The sequence below is a fragment of the Haemorhous mexicanus genome, chromosome 14 (assembly GCF_027477595.1).
Source record: "Haemorhous mexicanus isolate bHaeMex1 chromosome 14, bHaeMex1.pri, whole genome shotgun sequence".
Classification (NCBI taxonomy): Eukaryota; Metazoa; Chordata; class Aves; order Passeriformes; family Fringillidae; genus Haemorhous; species Haemorhous mexicanus.
The window spans coordinates 1,808,964-1,825,612 of NC_082354.1; the positions used below are offsets into that span (position 1 = coordinate 1,808,964).

General features: G+C 56.3%; 2 protein-coding genes across 5 annotated transcripts; both read left to right on the forward strand.

Annotated features, from left to right (window-relative positions):
* The first annotated feature begins 131 nt into the window (after positions 1 to 131).
* ARHGAP36 (Rho GTPase activating protein 36) lies at positions 132 to 12,560 on the forward strand. Of its 4 annotated transcripts, none has more exons than XM_059859388.1 (11): positions 132 to 309; positions 2,502 to 2,673; positions 4,398 to 4,460; positions 6,212 to 6,468; positions 6,997 to 7,192; positions 7,705 to 7,760; positions 7,918 to 8,068; positions 8,517 to 8,665; positions 9,035 to 9,205; positions 9,648 to 9,745; positions 10,675 to 12,560. In XM_059859388.1, the coding sequence occupies exons 2-11, from the start codon at positions 2,559 to 2,561 to the stop codon at positions 10,811 to 10,813; spliced, it is 1,395 nt and encodes a 464-aa protein (XP_059715371.1). In that variant the 5' UTR covers positions 132 to 309; positions 2,502 to 2,558; the 3' UTR covers positions 10,814 to 12,560. The 4 variants fall into 4 exon arrangements, with proteins under 4 accessions (XP_059715371.1, XP_059715374.1, XP_059715370.1 ...); XM_059859387.1 differs by lacking the exon at positions 132 to 309 and adding an exon at positions 340 to 1,020; XM_059859391.1 differs by lacking the exon at positions 2,502 to 2,673 and having other exon boundaries at positions 6,250 to 6,468.
* An 802-nt stretch (positions 12,561 to 13,362) lies between these two features.
* LOC132333864 (regulator of cell cycle RGCC-like) lies at positions 13,363 to 16,649 on the forward strand. The gene is made up of 5 exons (XM_059859379.1): positions 13,363 to 13,474; positions 14,047 to 14,202; positions 14,672 to 14,752; positions 15,055 to 15,117; positions 16,149 to 16,649. Exons 2-5 carry the CDS (start codon positions 14,049 to 14,051, stop codon positions 16,154 to 16,156), a joined length of 306 nt encoding a protein of 101 aa, XP_059715362.1. The 5' UTR covers positions 13,363 to 13,474; positions 14,047 to 14,048; the 3' UTR covers positions 16,157 to 16,649.

Genomic DNA, 16,649 nt, shown 5'->3' on the forward strand with positions numbered 1-16,649 from the left:
GCAATGAGCAGTCCCTGCCAAGGCTCCGTGTCCAGCGTGGGAAGAGCAGTTCTTCCATCCAGCCCTGCCCTCTCTCCACACGCTGTTTCTGGCTCTCATTTCTTTGGCAGAAAATTCACATTCTCATCCCCTCTCTCCTCCCCTCGGCTGTGGCAGCTCCTTTCCATCACTTCCCCACTTCTCCTGCCGCCTGTGGGCTGGAAGGGCCCCTGGAGCCTTTGGGAGGTGCTGCTGTGAAAACCATTGTCCCAAAGGAAGAGCTGGGAGCTCCAGGAGCTGCTGGTGCTGCTGCAAGAGGACACAGGCAAGGTAAAAGTGGGCCCTTTGATCCAGGTGGGAAGAGAGAAACTGCGGCTGACACTGGGGGAGCAGCCACTGCTCCTTGGGAATGGAGGGGGCAGCTGGACTGAGCTTTCCCCATGAGATTTCCTGAAATAAGCACTAGTCCTGTTTTTGAGTTAGTGAGATTCCTGCTCTGGCATCCCCTCCAAAGGAGGATTTTTTTGGGGGCTCTGCCTTTGCCCCCGCTGTGGGCCAGCATTTCCTTCCTTGTGGGGAGCCTGGTGCCTGTCCAGGCTGAGTGAGCTCTCCTGTCCCATGAGATGCACAGGGATCCCTGATCCCTGTCCCCTGCAGTGACACCCACACTGCTCTTATGCCTCTGGCTTGGAGGTGCTGGTCCCCATCTCAGCTGTCCCCAGGGACATAAATCCATCCCTGGGGTGAGAAGCAGGACAGGTGTTTGGGGTTAAATCCTGGACAATGAGCTTTGGCAGTACCAGTGGTGGTGGCGTGTCACAGGGCTCCTCAAGTGGCGCCTGCGGTTTGGCAGATAAGCAGCAGCTTGTCCAGCCTTCCCCTTCCTGCCTTCCCCTTCCTGCCTTCCCTCTGCTGCTCCCTCTTGTGACTGGGATTCTTCCTCCTCCTCACCCCCTGGTGGCTGCATCCCCGCAGGACTCTGCTCAGGCTGGGGATGTGGCCGTAGGCTCTGCTGGAGTGTGGAGCTTCACCTGCACAAAGGTAATTCCCTACAGTGTGTCTCTCTGGGGATATGTCCATCCATCCATCCATCCATGCACAGCAGAGCTGCTCAATGCAGCAGAGGCACAGGAGCTGTCCCTGGCGTGTGGAGATGATCTCATCTGTGACAGCCAAGGAGTCTCCTGCCCCACACTGTCCCAGGGGAGCAGGATGTAAGTTATAAAAATCCCTGCATTGTGCCTCCTTAATTTGATAGAGGGCAGGGATAGATGGGATATTGGGAAGGAATTCCTTCCTAGGGTGGGCAGGCCTTGGCACAGGGTGCCCAGAGCAGCTGGGGCTGCTCCTGGATCCCTGGAAGTGTCCAAGGCCAGGTTGGATGGGGCTTGGAGCAACCTGGGACAGTGGAAGGTGTCCCTGCCCATGGCAGGGGTGGAATGAGGTGGTTTCTGAGCTCTCTTCCAACCCAAAGCAGTGTGGGATTCTATGATGTAGCTGAATTCCCTTTTCAGTGTCCACTTACAGGGAACTCTGAACAACTCCTTTGTATTTGTTTTCTTCTTTAAATTTATGTAACTTTCTAAATTCTAATTTCTAAATTTCTAATTTCTAACCTTTAGAAACTGAAATTTCAAACCTGGCCAGAAGGAACCAGTCTCAGGAGCTGGAGGGGGGTGGCAGAGACTGACATAGGAGCCCTGCCCCATTTTGGGGGGGGTCTCACTGCATCGCTTGAGACTTCCAGGCATTTATTTTTCATTCTTGCCTTAAGCCTCTTTGGAGAGGTTCTTTTCAGAGCCCGTACTCTGACCTCAATCCTCTCTTCTCTCTGGGGCTGCTGTTGCTCTTTGGACCGTGCCGGGTGGTGCTAGTGCTGGGGCGGTGGCACAGGTGGCACCAGGAGGAGGTGGCACTGCTGGAGGCAGCCAGGTCAGTGTGGGGTGAGGAGCCAGGTCCCTGTGTGGGCTCTCCCAGAGCCTCACACAACAGGGAGGGCTCCCCAAAGCTCTGGGAGAGGAGATGGGGTGTCCAGGCTGTGTCCGTGGTCTGTGGTCCAGCCTGTGACTGGGGTAAAGGGCTTCGGCACCTCTGGTCATGTGCAGGTTTTTTGTGATTTAAAAGAGATAAATCACAGAATTTGGGAGAGATCTTAAAGCTTATCTCCTTCCATGCAGGGACATTTTCCACCAGTGCAGGCTGCTCCTAGCCCTGTCCAGCCTGGACATGGACACTTCCAGGGACAGAGCAGCCACAGCTGCTCTGGGCACCCTGTGCTAGGGCCTCCCCACCCTCACAGGGAACAATTCCTTCCCAATATCAAATCTAAGTATCTTCTCCTGAAGCCTCCAAGGCCTTTGCTTGGAAGGTTGAAGTGAGATGATGTGGTTGGGGCATCTGCAGCCCCACTGGCTCTTTGGAGAGGTGACAGAGGGACGAATGTATCCTGCAAAGACTCCCTGGGGCGCTCCCAGCAGTTTCTCTCCTAAAGCAGGTGTCGCTGCCATGTGTTCCTTTCACAGAGGTGTGTTTTCCAGAGGACCTTTGGCTCGCCCCTTGTGCCAGGCCCCAGCCCTGGGATGCAGCCCGTGGCCCTGCAGAGCCTGTCCGAGCTGGAGAGGGCCAGTCTGCAGGAGCTGGCGCTGTTCCAGCTGCAGGAGAGGCTGCCCGTGGGGCATCTCAATCTGGACAGAGGTACAGGGGGAGAGGAGGGGAGAGGAGGGACAGGATGGGAGAGGACAGGAGAGGAGGCTCCTGCCAAGGGGGGCTGAGACTGAGCCATTCATGCTGCTCACCCGCACACCACAGCCTGGGGTGATGGTTATGGAAGGACATTTGTGACACATTTTGGTCCATTCTATTTCTCATTCCTGCTTTATTCTGAGCCCCGAAGGCCTGATCAGCCTGTGGAGGGGTTTGCATGTCTGCAGCAGTGTGAGAACATGACCCTCCAACCCCCAAACCCAAACCAGATGTGACAACTTGGCAAGGTCTCCACTGGGATTGTCTGAGTGCCCTTGGGGTGGGACAGGATTTGCTGTTTGGATCCATGGCCAGCAATAAGTCCTGATGCTGGAAAGGGGCTTATGGGAGAGTGGATAATGCACTGGCACATAAAAGGGTGGATAAATTTAGGAGCTCGACAGGAACTGAGCACAGAGGCCCTGTCAGGGTTCACAGAGTTGCCTGTGTCCCCCACCAGCAAACCCAGAGATTTGTGGTTCCCACATTCCTTTCCAAATTCACTTCTTATCCACTTGATGTCCCTCCTGTGCCCTGGGCCATATTTTGGCATTCCAGCAGGGCAGGGGATGCCACCAGCTCACCAGGTCTGGGGCTGGGGGTGTAGATGGAGTCTGGGTGTCTCCAGTCCCCCTTGTACTCCTGGCACCCCAGGGCAGGATGGAGGCCCCAGGTCTCTGGGATCCTCTTCCAGGGATGGAGCATCTCCCAGTGCCCAGCCTCACACTGAGCACCAACTGCTTGAGGTGGCACCCAAGTGTGGCTTCCCACCTTAATATTCCAAAGATTTCATGCCATGAAACGGCATCATGAAGAGTCCAGCACTGTTCCCCTCTCCTTCCCAGAACTCCCAGTTGCTCCGGGGCTGCAGCCCTGGAGGACTTTGACCACAAACATCCTGATTCCTTTTTTATTTTGTTTTATTTTGGACTGTTGTGATCCAGCTTGCAGTGACACCCCGCAGCAGCAGCTCCTCTAGGGACCAGTTCAGTGCCAAAAAAAGCCCCAAACCCCAGTATTTCCTTCCTGGTTGGTCAGTGTACTGCTGGGTAATTTATGTTGGCTTCTACACTCATGTTCCTCATTCCAGCTGTCAGAGCTTTCCTCTAAGTCTTACAAAATAACCCAAACAAATAGATATAAGCTGTTCCTAGGAAGAGAATTCCTCGGGAATGAAGAGGATAAGCCAGAATAGGGTGATGTGTCCTGGAAGGATTTAGGGTGGGCAGGGAGTTAATTCTCAGTTCACTGCTGCTGGATGTGTGAGGTGGGAGTCCTACAGAGTAGGATGGGATTTGGAATGGTGTTTTGTACAACTTTTCATGTCTGTGCTCTGTAAAACATTCCCAAAAGCCTTTCTGGGTCTCACTGCTCATATAGAGCCATGGGGTCCCTCCACCCCTTCTCTCGCAGAGGATGGTGCCCATCTCTGGGAATGTTCTCCAAGCAGTGATGTCCATCTCCAGGGCTGGTCTCTGGGCAGTGATGTCCATCTCCAGAGCTGCTCCCTGGGCTGCTGGTGCCCACTGTGTGTCCCAGAGGACTCCTGGATCCCCTCAGGGCCGTGGCTGTCACTGCAGTGTCCCCTGGCTGGAGGCTTCAGAGGGACAGGGAGCCTATGCTGAACCAGCCCCAAGATGCTGGTGCTGAACCTTCCCCTTCTCTTCTTCTCTTAGATGGCCCCAGAGGCATTAAATCCATCCGGCAGAAGTTGGAGAGCTTCTCGAAGGACAGGAAAGGTGAGCAGCCTCACTTTTATATGGCCTTTGGTCCCTGCTCTCAGGGGGAATGGGTGATTTTTGGTGGGGTGGGGTGGGAAGTGCCCAAATCCAGCAGGATGCTTGCTTCAGTTGTTCTGCTGTTCTTGGAATGGCATGAGCTTGATGGAGCCTGGAAGGCACAGAAAGGTGTGTGGAATATCTGCAATGTGAAATGCATATTCAAGGTGAACACCTATAAATGTGTCTATCTGCCTACTTTGCCCTGATCTTGCTACCTCCAGTAGCATCCCTTGAAGGACCTCAGTGACAACCCTGGGGTACACAGAATCCTAGAGCAGAGCCATGTGGGAATGAGCTTCCCCACACCAGTACAAAACCCATTCAAGGAAACTACTGAAATTATTGCCTCATACTTCACTTAGAATGTTTAAACATATCAATCATTTTACAACATGCTGGTAGCAACTTAGTAGCTGTTTGATCTCTGTCTGTGGTAAAAGCATTATATAGTTTCAGTCCTAAAAGTTCCCAGAGAGGGAGTGATAATATAGAAGCTTCATCTGCAGCTGGAAACTGCTTCTGAATGCATAATAGTAAGTCCTTTAACTCACGTTACAGGAATTAGATTTGACCAGTTCTTTAAGGTTTTATAAATATCTCTAGGCAAACTGGACATCTTGTGTCCTCACATGTTCCCTGAGGCTTACCTGATGTTGAACAACAGGCAATTCCTTGTCGGATCTCGTCCTGAATGAGCCAGCAACGAGGGTAGAAATCCAACTTCTCTCTTCTTGCAGGAGTTATGATCCCAGGATTCATGCTTCTCTCAGCAGCACTTCACAAAAATGACCTTGAGGCATTCTGGCAGGTTGGACAGTTTAGTTGAGTTATCTGCTCCTCCCATGGGGCACCAGTTTGTTGGACAATACTCTCTTCTTGATCTAGAGCTGGGGCAACTGAGAGGTGTTTTAAAAACATTCCATTTTCAGTCTCATGAGAAGGCTGAGACAATACAGATGTTATAATTCACGCCATCACAATCAGAAGCCAACTATTTCCAAATTACAGTACACTATGAGAATTTCTTGGCTTGCCAGCTTTTTGCCAAGCCATGCTGTAGATGCCTTAAAGCTAATAATGTAAAACTACCCCTCGTGGGTCCTAATATAATGCATTTTTCATAGTTTTATTTCTCTAAAGTATCTAGTCTTATTTGTAAGGTCATCTTTTGAAACTTTTTTTCTAGGTTCATTTTTCTCTCAACAATATCTTATTCTATGGTATTTTTAAGTCAGCATTTCTTGTCTCAAAGTTTGCATACAGATGTATACTGTGTGGGCCTTCTGTTAGGCCCTGAGAACTCTCTACAAATCCATTTCTCACAGTTAGAATTTGGAAAGGATCTTTTGGTGATTTATGAAGTTGTTGCTTCATAGATGCCATGGCATCTTCATGGGGCTGTAGCCAGTTAAAGGAAGGAAACTCCAAGAAAAACTGGGACAGGCTCCAACAAGCCCACTGATGGAGAGCAGGCCCCTGTGTCTCCTCCCTGTCCCCCCAGCACCCCGCTTCCCATGGGGTGCCCTTCCCCTTGGCTCTTTGGCACCATGGTCCCACCACACCTTCCCTGCTTTCCAGGAAGAGCAGCTCCCTTCGGGTTTGCCTGGCTCCTTGGGAGTGCTCCAGGTGCTCCTGGGGGCAGGACTGGCGGGTCCATCCCTGCAGCTCCCTCCCTGCAATGCCTGTCCCTTCCTGCCGTGTTTCCCCAGACTGCTCTGCCCACACCTTCGGGGTGCCGCTCCCCCAGGTCATCGCCAACGACCGCGCCTGCCGGCAGCTGCAGGAGGCCATGGGCAGGAGCCGGCGGCTCTGCCTGGAGGTGGAGGCCACGGTGACGAGGTTCCGGGCCCAGAGGCACAAGAGGCTGGGAATGGGCACCAGCTGTATCCGGGCACCCGACGGGGGCTGCCCAGAGGAGCTGCTTTCCCCAGCTCTTGTGGAGAAGAGCTCCTGGAGCCAGCGGAGGGTATGGTCCCCAAAATGGGCTCTGGTGGTGCTGTGGGATGGGGGCATCTGAATTCAGCAATAAATGGGATTTTCCAGGATTTTTTCTGACTGCTTGAGTGGGTTATGTCCCAAGCTGGGCTGGTCCCAGTCTGTCCTTGGGGAAATGGTGATGTCCCCAGCCCCATCAGAGATGGACTGTGAGGAGTGGAAGGACCTCACTAGCAAAGCTCTTATGGAGCTGAGGTTACCAGGGGGACATTTAAGGGTCCAGAGGGCAGGAATGGATGGGATATTGGGAAGGAATTCTTCCCCATGAGAATGGGCAGGCCCTGGCACAGAGTGCCCAGAGAAGCTGTGGCTGCCCCCGGATCCCTGGAAGTGTCCAAGATCAGGGTGGACATGGGGCCTGGAGCAACCTGGGATTGTGGGAGGTGTCCCTGCCATGGCAGGGGTGGATGCTGCACTTTCCCAGAAACCTGTGGTCATGGCAGTGATGGATCTGTGGGGTCATTCCTGCCACCTGCAAATGCCCTCTGCTCCATCACAGGGGGCCATGTCCGTGGATTCCATCACGGACCTGAGTGACAACACATCTGAGCTGCTGGAGGCCCTGCAGCTCTCACACCCCCATGAGCTGGACCCTCGCAGGAGCCGGGGCAAGAAGAAGCCGCTGAGCCTGAACCCCATCACCTGGCAGGTGCCACGGATTGTGGACAGGTGCTGCACTCACCTTGAGACACACGGTAAGGGCTGGAAAAACTCCCTGTGTGTGGCTACTAGGACATCCTGGCCTGGCCACCCTCAAGGTGGGAGGAAGGCCAGGTTTAATGGGCACTGTAGGATTCACCCAAAGGTTGGACTTGATGGTCTTGGAGGTCTTTCCCAACCTGAATGCTTCTGTGAGTCCTGGGCTCCAAGAGCCTCCTGTGGAGAGTCCTCTGGGTTGGATGCAGCACCAGAGGGGAATGTCACTGAGGAGGGAATGTCACTGTGTGTGTCAGTGACCATCTCCTGGTGCCTCAGCCTCTGCTGCACATCCAGCCCTCCTCACAGTGACTGTAGGGACGGGATCTCCTCCCTTCCCACAGGCAACCCAAGGAAATCTCATGGCTCCACAGCCCTTCCTTTTCCTCACTGCCTGGAGAAGGGGAAGCCATACAAGAGAAGCCTTACCACGGTGCTGAGGTGCTCCCAGGAGCAGCCAGGGTGGCAGGGAGCCACGGGAATGCACAGCACTAACCTCTCTGTCCCCCAGGGCTCCAAACTGTTGGCATCTTCCGTGTCGGGAGCTCCAAGAAAAGAGTCCAGCAGGTAAAGGGAGGCATCCACTACATCCTCTGGCTGTGCCTTATCAGGGATAGAGGCTCATGTGGATGGGGATGGATAGAGCTGACATTGGTGTGGAGAGGTCTGAAACAGACTAGAACTGACTATGATTTTCATCCTTCCCATTTCTTCCATCTCCAAGCTGAGGGAAGAGTTTGACCGAGGGCTGGATGTTTTCTTGGATGAGCATCAAAGTGTTCATGATGTGGCTGCCCTGCTGAAAGAGTTTTTCCGGGATATGCCCAATTCCCTGATTCCCAGAGAGCTCTATGGAGCCTTCCTCAGCACAGCCAGTGAGTACCTGTGGAGCAGAGCCTGCACAGCCACAGGAGGATTTGTGTCGGGGGCACCTCTCACTTGGTCAGGTTGCTCCAAGTCTTGTCCAACCTGACTTTGGACACTGCCAGGAATGGATCCTTCCTCACCACCCTTCTTTTCCAAAACATCTGGACAGCGATGGGATTAGTGTTGTGGTCCCTGGCAGTGCCACAGTCCCACACACAGCCACTGTAATCAGTGGGTTTGGTGGGGGTTTTGTTTGATTTCTTTTGAATTGGACTATAAAAATCCCTCTGGTCCATAACAGCTGTGTGGCTGTGCAGTATCCAACAACACCATAGCCCTTGCTGGGTTCTCCATCCTGTGGGAGGAAGGGTGGGACAGCAGCCTGGCTCCCAGCAGAGCTCATTACCAAGCATGTGGAGGAGAGCTGGGACCCTCACTAACAGCTGCTCTCCCCAGGCCTGGAGGGGCAGGCCCAGCTGGACACGCTGCAGCTGCTGCTGTTCCTGCTGCCCCCGTGCCACAGTGACACCCTGCTGCGGCTCCTGCGCTTCCTGGCCGAGGTGGCCCGGCACGCCGAGAGCTCCTGGGACCCCCAGGGCCGCCAGGTAAGGCTGCTCCAGAGGGGCTGCCCGGGGGAAGGTGCTCGGGCTGCTGGGGCTGCAACTGAGCAGAGCTGCTGCAAGCCCGGGTGACGGCTTCCGGAGAAAACAAATCCTTCACGGAATCCCGGGGTCGTTGTGGTTGGAAAAGGTGGGAAGGTGAGGCAGGTGGGAATGGGATGAGTGTGTGCTCCAGCACCTCAAGCCCTTTGTGCTGGCACTGCCACCAGCTCAGAGAGGACCAAACTGGATCCAGACCAACATCTCACCCTCACCTTGCTCTTGTGTTCCTGCCCTGGGGTGGATGAGGATATCCTGGGACATCCCATGCCACTACATCCACAGTCCACAGGTTCCTTTGGTGCTTCCTTGTAGATCCCTGGGAATAAAATGACAGTGTCAAACCTGGCTACAGTCTTTGGTCCCAACATCCTGCAGAAGGAGAAGCCTGGAGAGAAAGATGTCGGTGCCCTGAACTTTGAGGACAGTGCTGCCATAATCCTGGTGCTCCAGAGGCTGATTGAGCACCACCACTCCCTGTTCATGGTATGTGGGGCTCCTCAGGGCAGCCCCTCCAGCCCCTCCTTCCCTCTGAACTCTTCCAAGAGCAGCAGGGTAAGGATTTTGTCCCTGTCAGAGATGCACACCTTGGTCTGTGCCCATCCTCTGGGAAGGCTCTGGCTTCATCCTCTCTCTGCTCTCCCACAGGGCACTCACAGACTAGACTCATAGTCCCCTCAGGTCTATTAGAATGTGACATTTCGGGTCCCCAAAAAGCCTTATAGCAATTTTTGTGGTCTGCAGGGAGCCAAAGGACTGGGGATTGTGGGGGGAAAGCAGGGGCTGAGATCCTGCAGACCCTGGGAGGTGTGTGGGGTGTGACACCAACGTGCTGGTCTGTGACCATATCCTGGGGACCTTCCTTGGCTGCCCAGCTCAGCCTCCTGCCAAGAGCAGCCCCACGAGTGGTGTGGCTGTGTTTCACCAGGTGTCTCCAGAGATGCAGTGTGACGTGCTGAGGAGGCTGTTCCAGACAGACCCCGATGTCATCGAGTACCTGCTGCGCAGGAAGTTCCCTGATGTGCCGTAAGTGCCCGAGGAGCTCTTCAGGGCACAGGGACAAGTGACAGCACACCCTGCTCATCTTCCTCCAGATTGCTCCTTCCTACAGCGCTATGGTCACCAGCTGCCCAGCAAAAGCCCTTCACACTCCATCCTTCCCATCCCTCGGAGCTCCCTGCTTTCCCTGTTTGCTCCTCAGCCTGTGCCAGCTCTCTCCAGAGCTCTGGCATCCACATGGCTCCTGTCCAGCCCCTCCCCTGCTCCTGCCTCTCAGTGTCACACGCTGATTCCTGCTCCACCACCAGCCTTCTCCAGATCTTCTCCCTTCTCCAGACCTCGTGTTTCCCTGCAGTCTTTGCCTGCCCCGTGTGTCTGTGCAGGGCTGCCAGCTCTGTCCATACATCCTCATTTCGGATCCAAGGCAGGACAGTCCCACTGAGTCTCAGAACTGGAGCTCGTGCCCTTCCCTAACCTTAAAGATGGTGGCTGAGAGGACCTTACTTCCCATGAGCTGGGTCCACCAAGGCACATAACGCAGGAGAGGTTTGCTCCCTGGAGTTGGAAGTAGAGAATTATTGAAAACAGGGGATCCTGGGAAGCAGGGGGTGCTCAAGAGCCTTCAGTAGAGCTGGTGACCCTTCAGTAAACATGAATTGTCCTGTGGGAAGGTTTTTCTGGACCACAGGCCACTTCCATACCAGTTTGGATGGGGCTTGAGGCATCCCGGTCTAGTGGAAGGTATCTGTGCCCATGGACTAGATGCTCTTCAAAGTTCCTTCCAACCCAAACCTAGGATTCTGTGATCCATGATACAGCTTCTTGTTCATCTTCACATTCCTTTTGGGACTGTCTGCAGATGGCAATCTTTGGGATCACTTCTTGAGCCCATTTGGGAGTGCAGTAGGCAGTAGAAGCATTTGCAAACAGCATCTCTCTCTTTTTTGCTTCCTTAGGAGCCCAGAGCGTGAGGATCCCAGGGAGGAGCTCGCTCCGTCCGCACTGCCTGGCTGGACACACAGCCTGGAGCAAGGCTCGGTCTCCTCGGAGCTGTACAGCAACGTCTCCTTCCTAAACCTGGATGTTGGCATCTAGCGAGCCCTGGCCAGGCTCTCTGGACAAAACCAGGCAGCTTTTTCCACAAAACCCAGCCCTTGCCTCACTTTGGGAGCAGCCCCTGTGCCTGTGCCCTGGGGGCAGAGCTGTACTCGGGGGTCTTCTGCCAGGCTGGCACCTCCCTGCGGGTCCAACCGCTGCCACGTCCTCAGCACAGCCCTGCCCTGCACCTCCTCCTCACAGCACCCTGGGCAATGGATGGCCATCTCTAGACCTGGGGGCACTCTTGGGAGAACAGGCTGAGGAAGCTGGGACTGCTCAGCCTGGAGAAGAGATGGCTCAGAGGGACCTTATCCATGTATCCAAATGCTTTTGTAAGGGCCTGGAGGGACAGGACAAGGAGAATGGCTTCCCATTGCCAGAGGGAGAAATTGGGATATTCATGGGATATTCAGAGAAATTCTTCCCTGTGAGGGCGGTGAGGCCCTGGCACAGGCAGGGACACCTTCCACTGCACCAGGCTGCTCCAAACCCCATCCAGCCTGGCCTTCTGGCCTTGAACTTTTCCAGGGATGGGGCAGCCACAGCAGGGCACTTTTAGGGACAAAAGAGTACTTCTGCAAACAGTATTCCATACTCCACCACAGCCTGCACCCAGTCCTGGTCTGAAGGCACCCAGACCTTCTCAGGTGCCCTGCTCAGGGCTGGGCTCTTTTTTTGCAAAGGTCCTTTCCCTACAGATAGAACAGTTGGGATGGGTGGGGAAGCATTTCCCACAGGAGCCTGTGCTGTGAGATAGCTGGTGAGACCCCCTAGGAGCTGATAAGCTCCAGAGGGCAGCAGAGCTGTTGTGTCTGGAGGAGCAGATAAATTTGGGACACCATGAGGCAGTGAAAGGTTCCAGAGGCCATGGGAACACTCGAATGTCAGCTGTGAAACCAACATTGTGTCCAGCCACTGCTTTGGGTGGGATTGCACCTGCTGCAAGAGCAGCCCCCAGCCTTTCAAATTCCTTCCTAGGGTGGTAAAACACTGGCACAGGTCATCCAGAGCAGCTGTGGCTGCCCCCTGGATCCCTGGAAGTGTCCAAGGCCAGGTTGGATGTGGCTTGGAGCAGCCTGGGATAGGGAAAGGTGTCCTTGCCCATGGCAGGGGGTGGAGTGGGATGGACTTTAAGGTCCCTTCCCACCCAAGCCATTCTGTTATTCCATGATTCTAGGATGGAACAGGGATGCTGACACGGGAGGCAGCTCTTTGCAGGAAAAGTCCTGCTGGATTTCACTTTCCCAGCACCATAACGGGGGCAGGGGGGCACGGGGAGCTCACCGGGAAGCACCAGCTTTCTCTGACTACTAGAGAGCCATCAAAGCCGCCGGTAGGGTGTTTATCCCTGGCAGTGTTGATGCGATATTGCTGGAAACTCCGCTTGAGGGCAGCCCGGCACCGGCCCGGCCCCGGCCCCATGCGGCTGCACGGAGCCTCTGCCGGAGCGCACGGGGCTGGCCCGGCGCTGCTCCATTCCAGCCTCACGAAATAAAACCCCTCCCCAGCCAGTGCACGTCTCATTCATGGAGCCTTGGCGTTGCTCTGGAGGGGCTGGCTGGCTTTTGCTCCAGGTTCTGTTTTCAGGGGCTCTTTGTCCCTGCAAGCCTTGGGGGTCACCTCAGAAATGATAGGGAAGGTTCTGCCTTGATCCTTCCTGATCCCCAGTGCTGGCACAGGAGGGGTTGCTGCTGTTGGGGGTCTCTTCTTGAGGCAGGGTGTTTGCTTTTGGGGCAGTGGGGAATGTTTGGGGGAGTCTGCTTTTGGGGGGTGGTGGCTCTCAGGAGCTGGTTGCCGTTTTGGGGCTGGTCACTGTTGGGGGGGTCATTGCTGTTTAGGGAGCACTTGCTGGTTTTGGGGGGCACTTGCTGCTGTTGGGTGGTTCTGGCTGGTTTTTAGTTCCAGCCCCACCAAAGCCCCCTTGAGCCCCCCAAACCGGTGGGGCAGAGCCAGGCCTAGGGTACAACAGGGAGAATCTGCAGGAGTGGGACTGGCTGCTCAGATCCATGGGTGGCTTTAGAGTCAACAGCAAAGAAAGCAGAGCCTGAGCTCCTCTTTTTTTAACCCTTGTGACTCCCTCACGCTGCTGACCAGTATCCAGGGTCGGGCCCAGACACAGAGCTCTGGGCTTGACAGCTCTCTGGGAAACCTGTGGGAAAGAATTGTGGAACCATTGAGGTTGGAAAAACTCTGCAAGAGCACCGAGTCCAACCATCCCCCAGCACTGCCAAGGCCACACTGACCCATCTCCCCAAGTGCCACACCACACGGCTTTGAAATCCCTCCAGGGACGGGCACTCCAGCACTGCCCTGGGCAGCTGTGCCAGGGCCGGACAGCCCTGTCCACGAAGGAATTTCCCCTGATAGCCAACCTGACCCTCCCTGGCACACCTCGAGGCCGTCTGTCCCTCGTTCCCCGGGAGCTGAGCCCGACCACCGTGTTCCACCTCCTGTCCGCGGTTTGTTCGGGGGTGTTTGTTCAGGGATGTTTCGGGGTGTTTTGGGGGGTGACCCCGGGACTCCCCCGGTCCCGCGCGGCCGTTTGGGGGCGGAGTCTCCCGGAGACCCCGCCCAGCCCCGGTGCGGAGCAAAAGCGGCGGGAGCGGAGCGGGAGGCGCCGCTGCCGCCGGGACCGGAGCACAGGGAGCCGAGCAGCCGGTGAGTGCCGAACCGAAACGATCCGGGGGATGCCGCCTCCTCGGAACCCGCGAGGGGTTCCGCTCCTGTGTCCCCCCGCAGCCTCTGGGCACTCCCCGGGAGCGGGATGGAGCCGGGGTCCCGGACCCCCCCGGCCGAGGATTGTGCCCTCCTCCGTGTGCCCCAGCCTGGTCGGAGCAGCTGTGGCTGCCCCTGGATCCCTGGCAGTGCCCAAGGCCAGGCTGGATACTGGGGCTTGGAGCAGCCTGAGACAGTGGGAGATGTCCCTGCCACGGCAGGAGTAGAATGGGATGGGCTCTGAGCTCCCTTCCTGCTCAGACCCTTCTGGGATTCTGTCAAGTCTGTGTAGGACCAGCTCTTACTGGGCTGGCCCCAGCCCAGCTGTGGGATGAGCTGGAGGGAAGGCTGAGCTGCCCGAGGAGCTGCGTGTGCTCGGAGCAGGGCTGGCACTGCCTGCACAGCCGGGACCTGGAGCCTGGCTCTGCCCCATCCCCAGCCTGGGCTGCTCCCGAGAGGCTCTTGCTGGCTCTGCCTGCCAGGTGGGTACCCCAACACCCTCATGTTGCCCCCAGCGATGGCTGAGGAGCTCAGTGAGCTGCTGAGGGAGTTCGAGGAGGTCATGGAGGACTTTGACCGGGGCCCTGCGAGTCAGTACCAGCAGCACCTAGAGGAGCTGAAGAGGAAAGCCGGACAGAGTGTGTATGACAGTGGCATCGATGAGCTGGAGAGTGAGTCTGGGCTGAGGGTGAGGAGCCCTGGGGAGGATGGTGTCTGCTGGGGTGGGAGCTCTGTGGTTCCTCCGTGGAGCACATCTTCCTGCTGACACTGCCTGAGTCAGCCCTGGTGGGCTGGATGAGCAATGGGGGATGACCACTGGATAGTGGCCCAGAACCTGCCAACATCTGCCAGGGCTACTTATGCCAGGCAGGCTCCTGCAGAACCCCGAGAAGCTGGGGATAACCGAGTTTTCTGTAATAACCCTGTCCTTGTAACTGTGCCCAGACAACCTCTGGTGCTCTTCGACCTGAGAAAGAAACTCAGTTCCATTTTTCCAAGCATTCCTAGAAGCAGGGGAGGAGCAAATGGGGTCTCCAAGAGCGTGCCACCGTGTGCCATGGGCACGACCGGGCCGTGCTCTTGCAAAGTGTTCATCAGGGGCCTGTGCCCAGGCCAGGGACTGATGCTCTGTCTCCACAGGTGCCAGCACGTCCCCAGGAAGCAGCCTCAACTCCAGTGAGGAGCACCTCAACAGCCCAGCTGACACTTATGCCACCAAAGGTGAGCCTGGCCCCACCCAAAGGGGTTTGCAGGGCTTCCTTCTCTGTGCTCAGCTGGGCTTGGCAATGACTGCCAGCCCTGGATAGGGGGGTGCCAATGGGGCCCTACAGAGTGGGAATGAGCCCTTGTGTCCTGGCAGGAGCCTGGAAGGGGCATTTTCCTAGTTGGGATTTTCCTAGTTGAGGCTGGACTGGCTGGGACAAACACAGCTGGAGCAGCTGTACTAGGAACAAGGGGTTGAGGTCTCTGCTCTCCCCAGTGAGGGGGGAATGGGGAGACCTGACCGTGTTTTTCCCCACTAGCAAAGCTTGGAGACACACAGGAGCTGGAGGAGTTCATCGCAGACCTGGATAAAGCCTTGGAAGGTACATGCCCAGCTACATGCCCAGCCTTGATCCCTGCACTTCCCACGGGATGGGACACCTGGGCTGGGGCTCCTCCCCTGCCCCTGACTCGGCACAGCCTGGCCAGCACCTCCTCTGCCTGGGGGTCCTGCTGCAGGGGGCTTGGAACTTGATTTTGGCTGCAGTGGTGGAACCCTTCCATTCTTCCTTTTGGGGAGGGGCTCATGGGTGTCGCCACCCTCTTCCAACTCTTTCAGCTTGGGAAGAAATTCCATGGCTTAAGTGTCTTACCCCCCTGCTGCCTCAGTTTCCTCAGATGAGGTGCAGTGTTGGTGCCTGGGGACACGAAGGCTGGGTTAGTCCTGGCAGTGGAGCCCAACAGCACAGCCTGCAGAGCTGTTGATGTTTTTGGGAAGATGCACAGAGACCTGTGGTCCTCTGCCTGCAGCCTCCCTCCAGCTGCTGCTCAGAGGCTGCCCTTTACTTGGGGGGGAAGGTGAGCAGGAGGAAAGACGGGATCTTCCCTTGTGGTGTATCCTAACCTACCCCATCAGGAGGGAGGAGAGGGGGTCTGTGTGGTGGCAGGGAGGGCAATCCCAGCCTGTTGGTCATGCTCTCCTCCTCCAGATGTTTCCCTCCTGGTAAGAGCCTGGGGTGTCCCTGTGAGAGGGGCTGATGCTGTGCTGGGCATCTCTGGCACCTCTGGAGAGTTTGGCTGCTGTACCCAGGAGCTCTGGAGAGTTTGGCAGCTCCCCAATGGCTGCTGTGCTGGGGAAACCGAGGCAGAGGCCACTTCCTCCCACAGGGGCCCTGTGTGACAGGCTGGAGGCACAGAGAACCAGATTTCCCCCCACGCAGACTGTGAAAGGCACAGTTCTGCTATCTGTTCCCATCCCTCGTGTCCAAAATGAGGTGGCTGGTGGGAAGTGTTCCTTTCCAGGCCCCAGCCATGCCAGGAGGGAGGAGGGAGGGAGGGGACCAGAGCTGATCCCCTGCCCCACATTTCTGCTCTAACCCTGTAGACTGTCACCATCTTCTGTGTCATCCTGCAGAGATGTGAGCTGTGCTGTGGAGTCTGGAGAGGAGCAGCCCCGGCCCTGAGTCTCCCTGATGCTGCCTCTGCACCTCTGGCTGGGGTGGGGATGGCTCCGGGGACAGGGACGGGCAGTGGGGACGGATCCGGCCGCAGGACGATGGTGACAAGGCCCTGCCAGCGCCAGGGGAGGACAGCCCTGGGCAGGACTTGGCCCTGCCCTGTGCAGGGTCTTGTGGCTCCAAGGGGTTTGGGGGCAGCTGGGCTGCTGCTGAAGCCCCCAGAGTAATTTTGGGGAAGATCAGCTTGCCCGACATCAGCATGACCTCAGTGTCCCCTCCAGGCTGGGAAGCCCGGTTCCTTGGTGGCATCTGTCACTGCTGACCTTTGCTTAGCCCCAGATAAAGCCCCTCTCTGCCCCCCAAGTGCCTCTGCCCCAGCTGCTGCTGTAAATACTGTAAAAAATATGTTTTGTGCTGTACAAAAGGGACATAGTTCTGTGAACAGGATTTTAAACCTC

What these genes read in the sequence shown, in the direction of transcription:
- ARHGAP36 (XM_059859387.1), top strand. Translation starts at nt 763, where the DNA reads ATGAGCTTTGGCAGTACCAGTGGTGGTGGCGTGTCACAGGGCTCCTCA. An exon ending in CTTCTCGAAGGACAGGAAAG is followed by an intron (nt 4,461 to 6,211) that starts GTGAGCAGCCTC and finishes GTGTTTCCCCAG; the next exon opens with ACTGCTCTGCCCACACCTTC. An exon ending in CCAAGAAAAGAGTCCAGCAG is followed by an intron (nt 7,761 to 7,917) that starts GTAAAGGGAGGC and finishes TCCATCTCCAAG; the next exon opens with CTGAGGGAAGAGTTTGACCG.
- LOC132333864 (XM_059859379.1), top strand. Translation starts at nt 14,049, where the DNA reads ATGGCTGAGGAGCTCAGTGAGCTGCTGAGGGAGTTCGAGGAGGTCATG. An exon ending in TGGCATCGATGAGCTGGAGA is followed by an intron (nt 14,203 to 14,671) that starts GTGAGTCTGGGC and finishes CTGTCTCCACAG; the next exon opens with GTGCCAGCACGTCCCCAGGA. An exon ending in TGACACTTATGCCACCAAAG is followed by an intron (nt 14,753 to 15,054) that starts GTGAGCCTGGCC and finishes TTTCCCCACTAG; the next exon opens with CAAAGCTTGGAGACACACAG.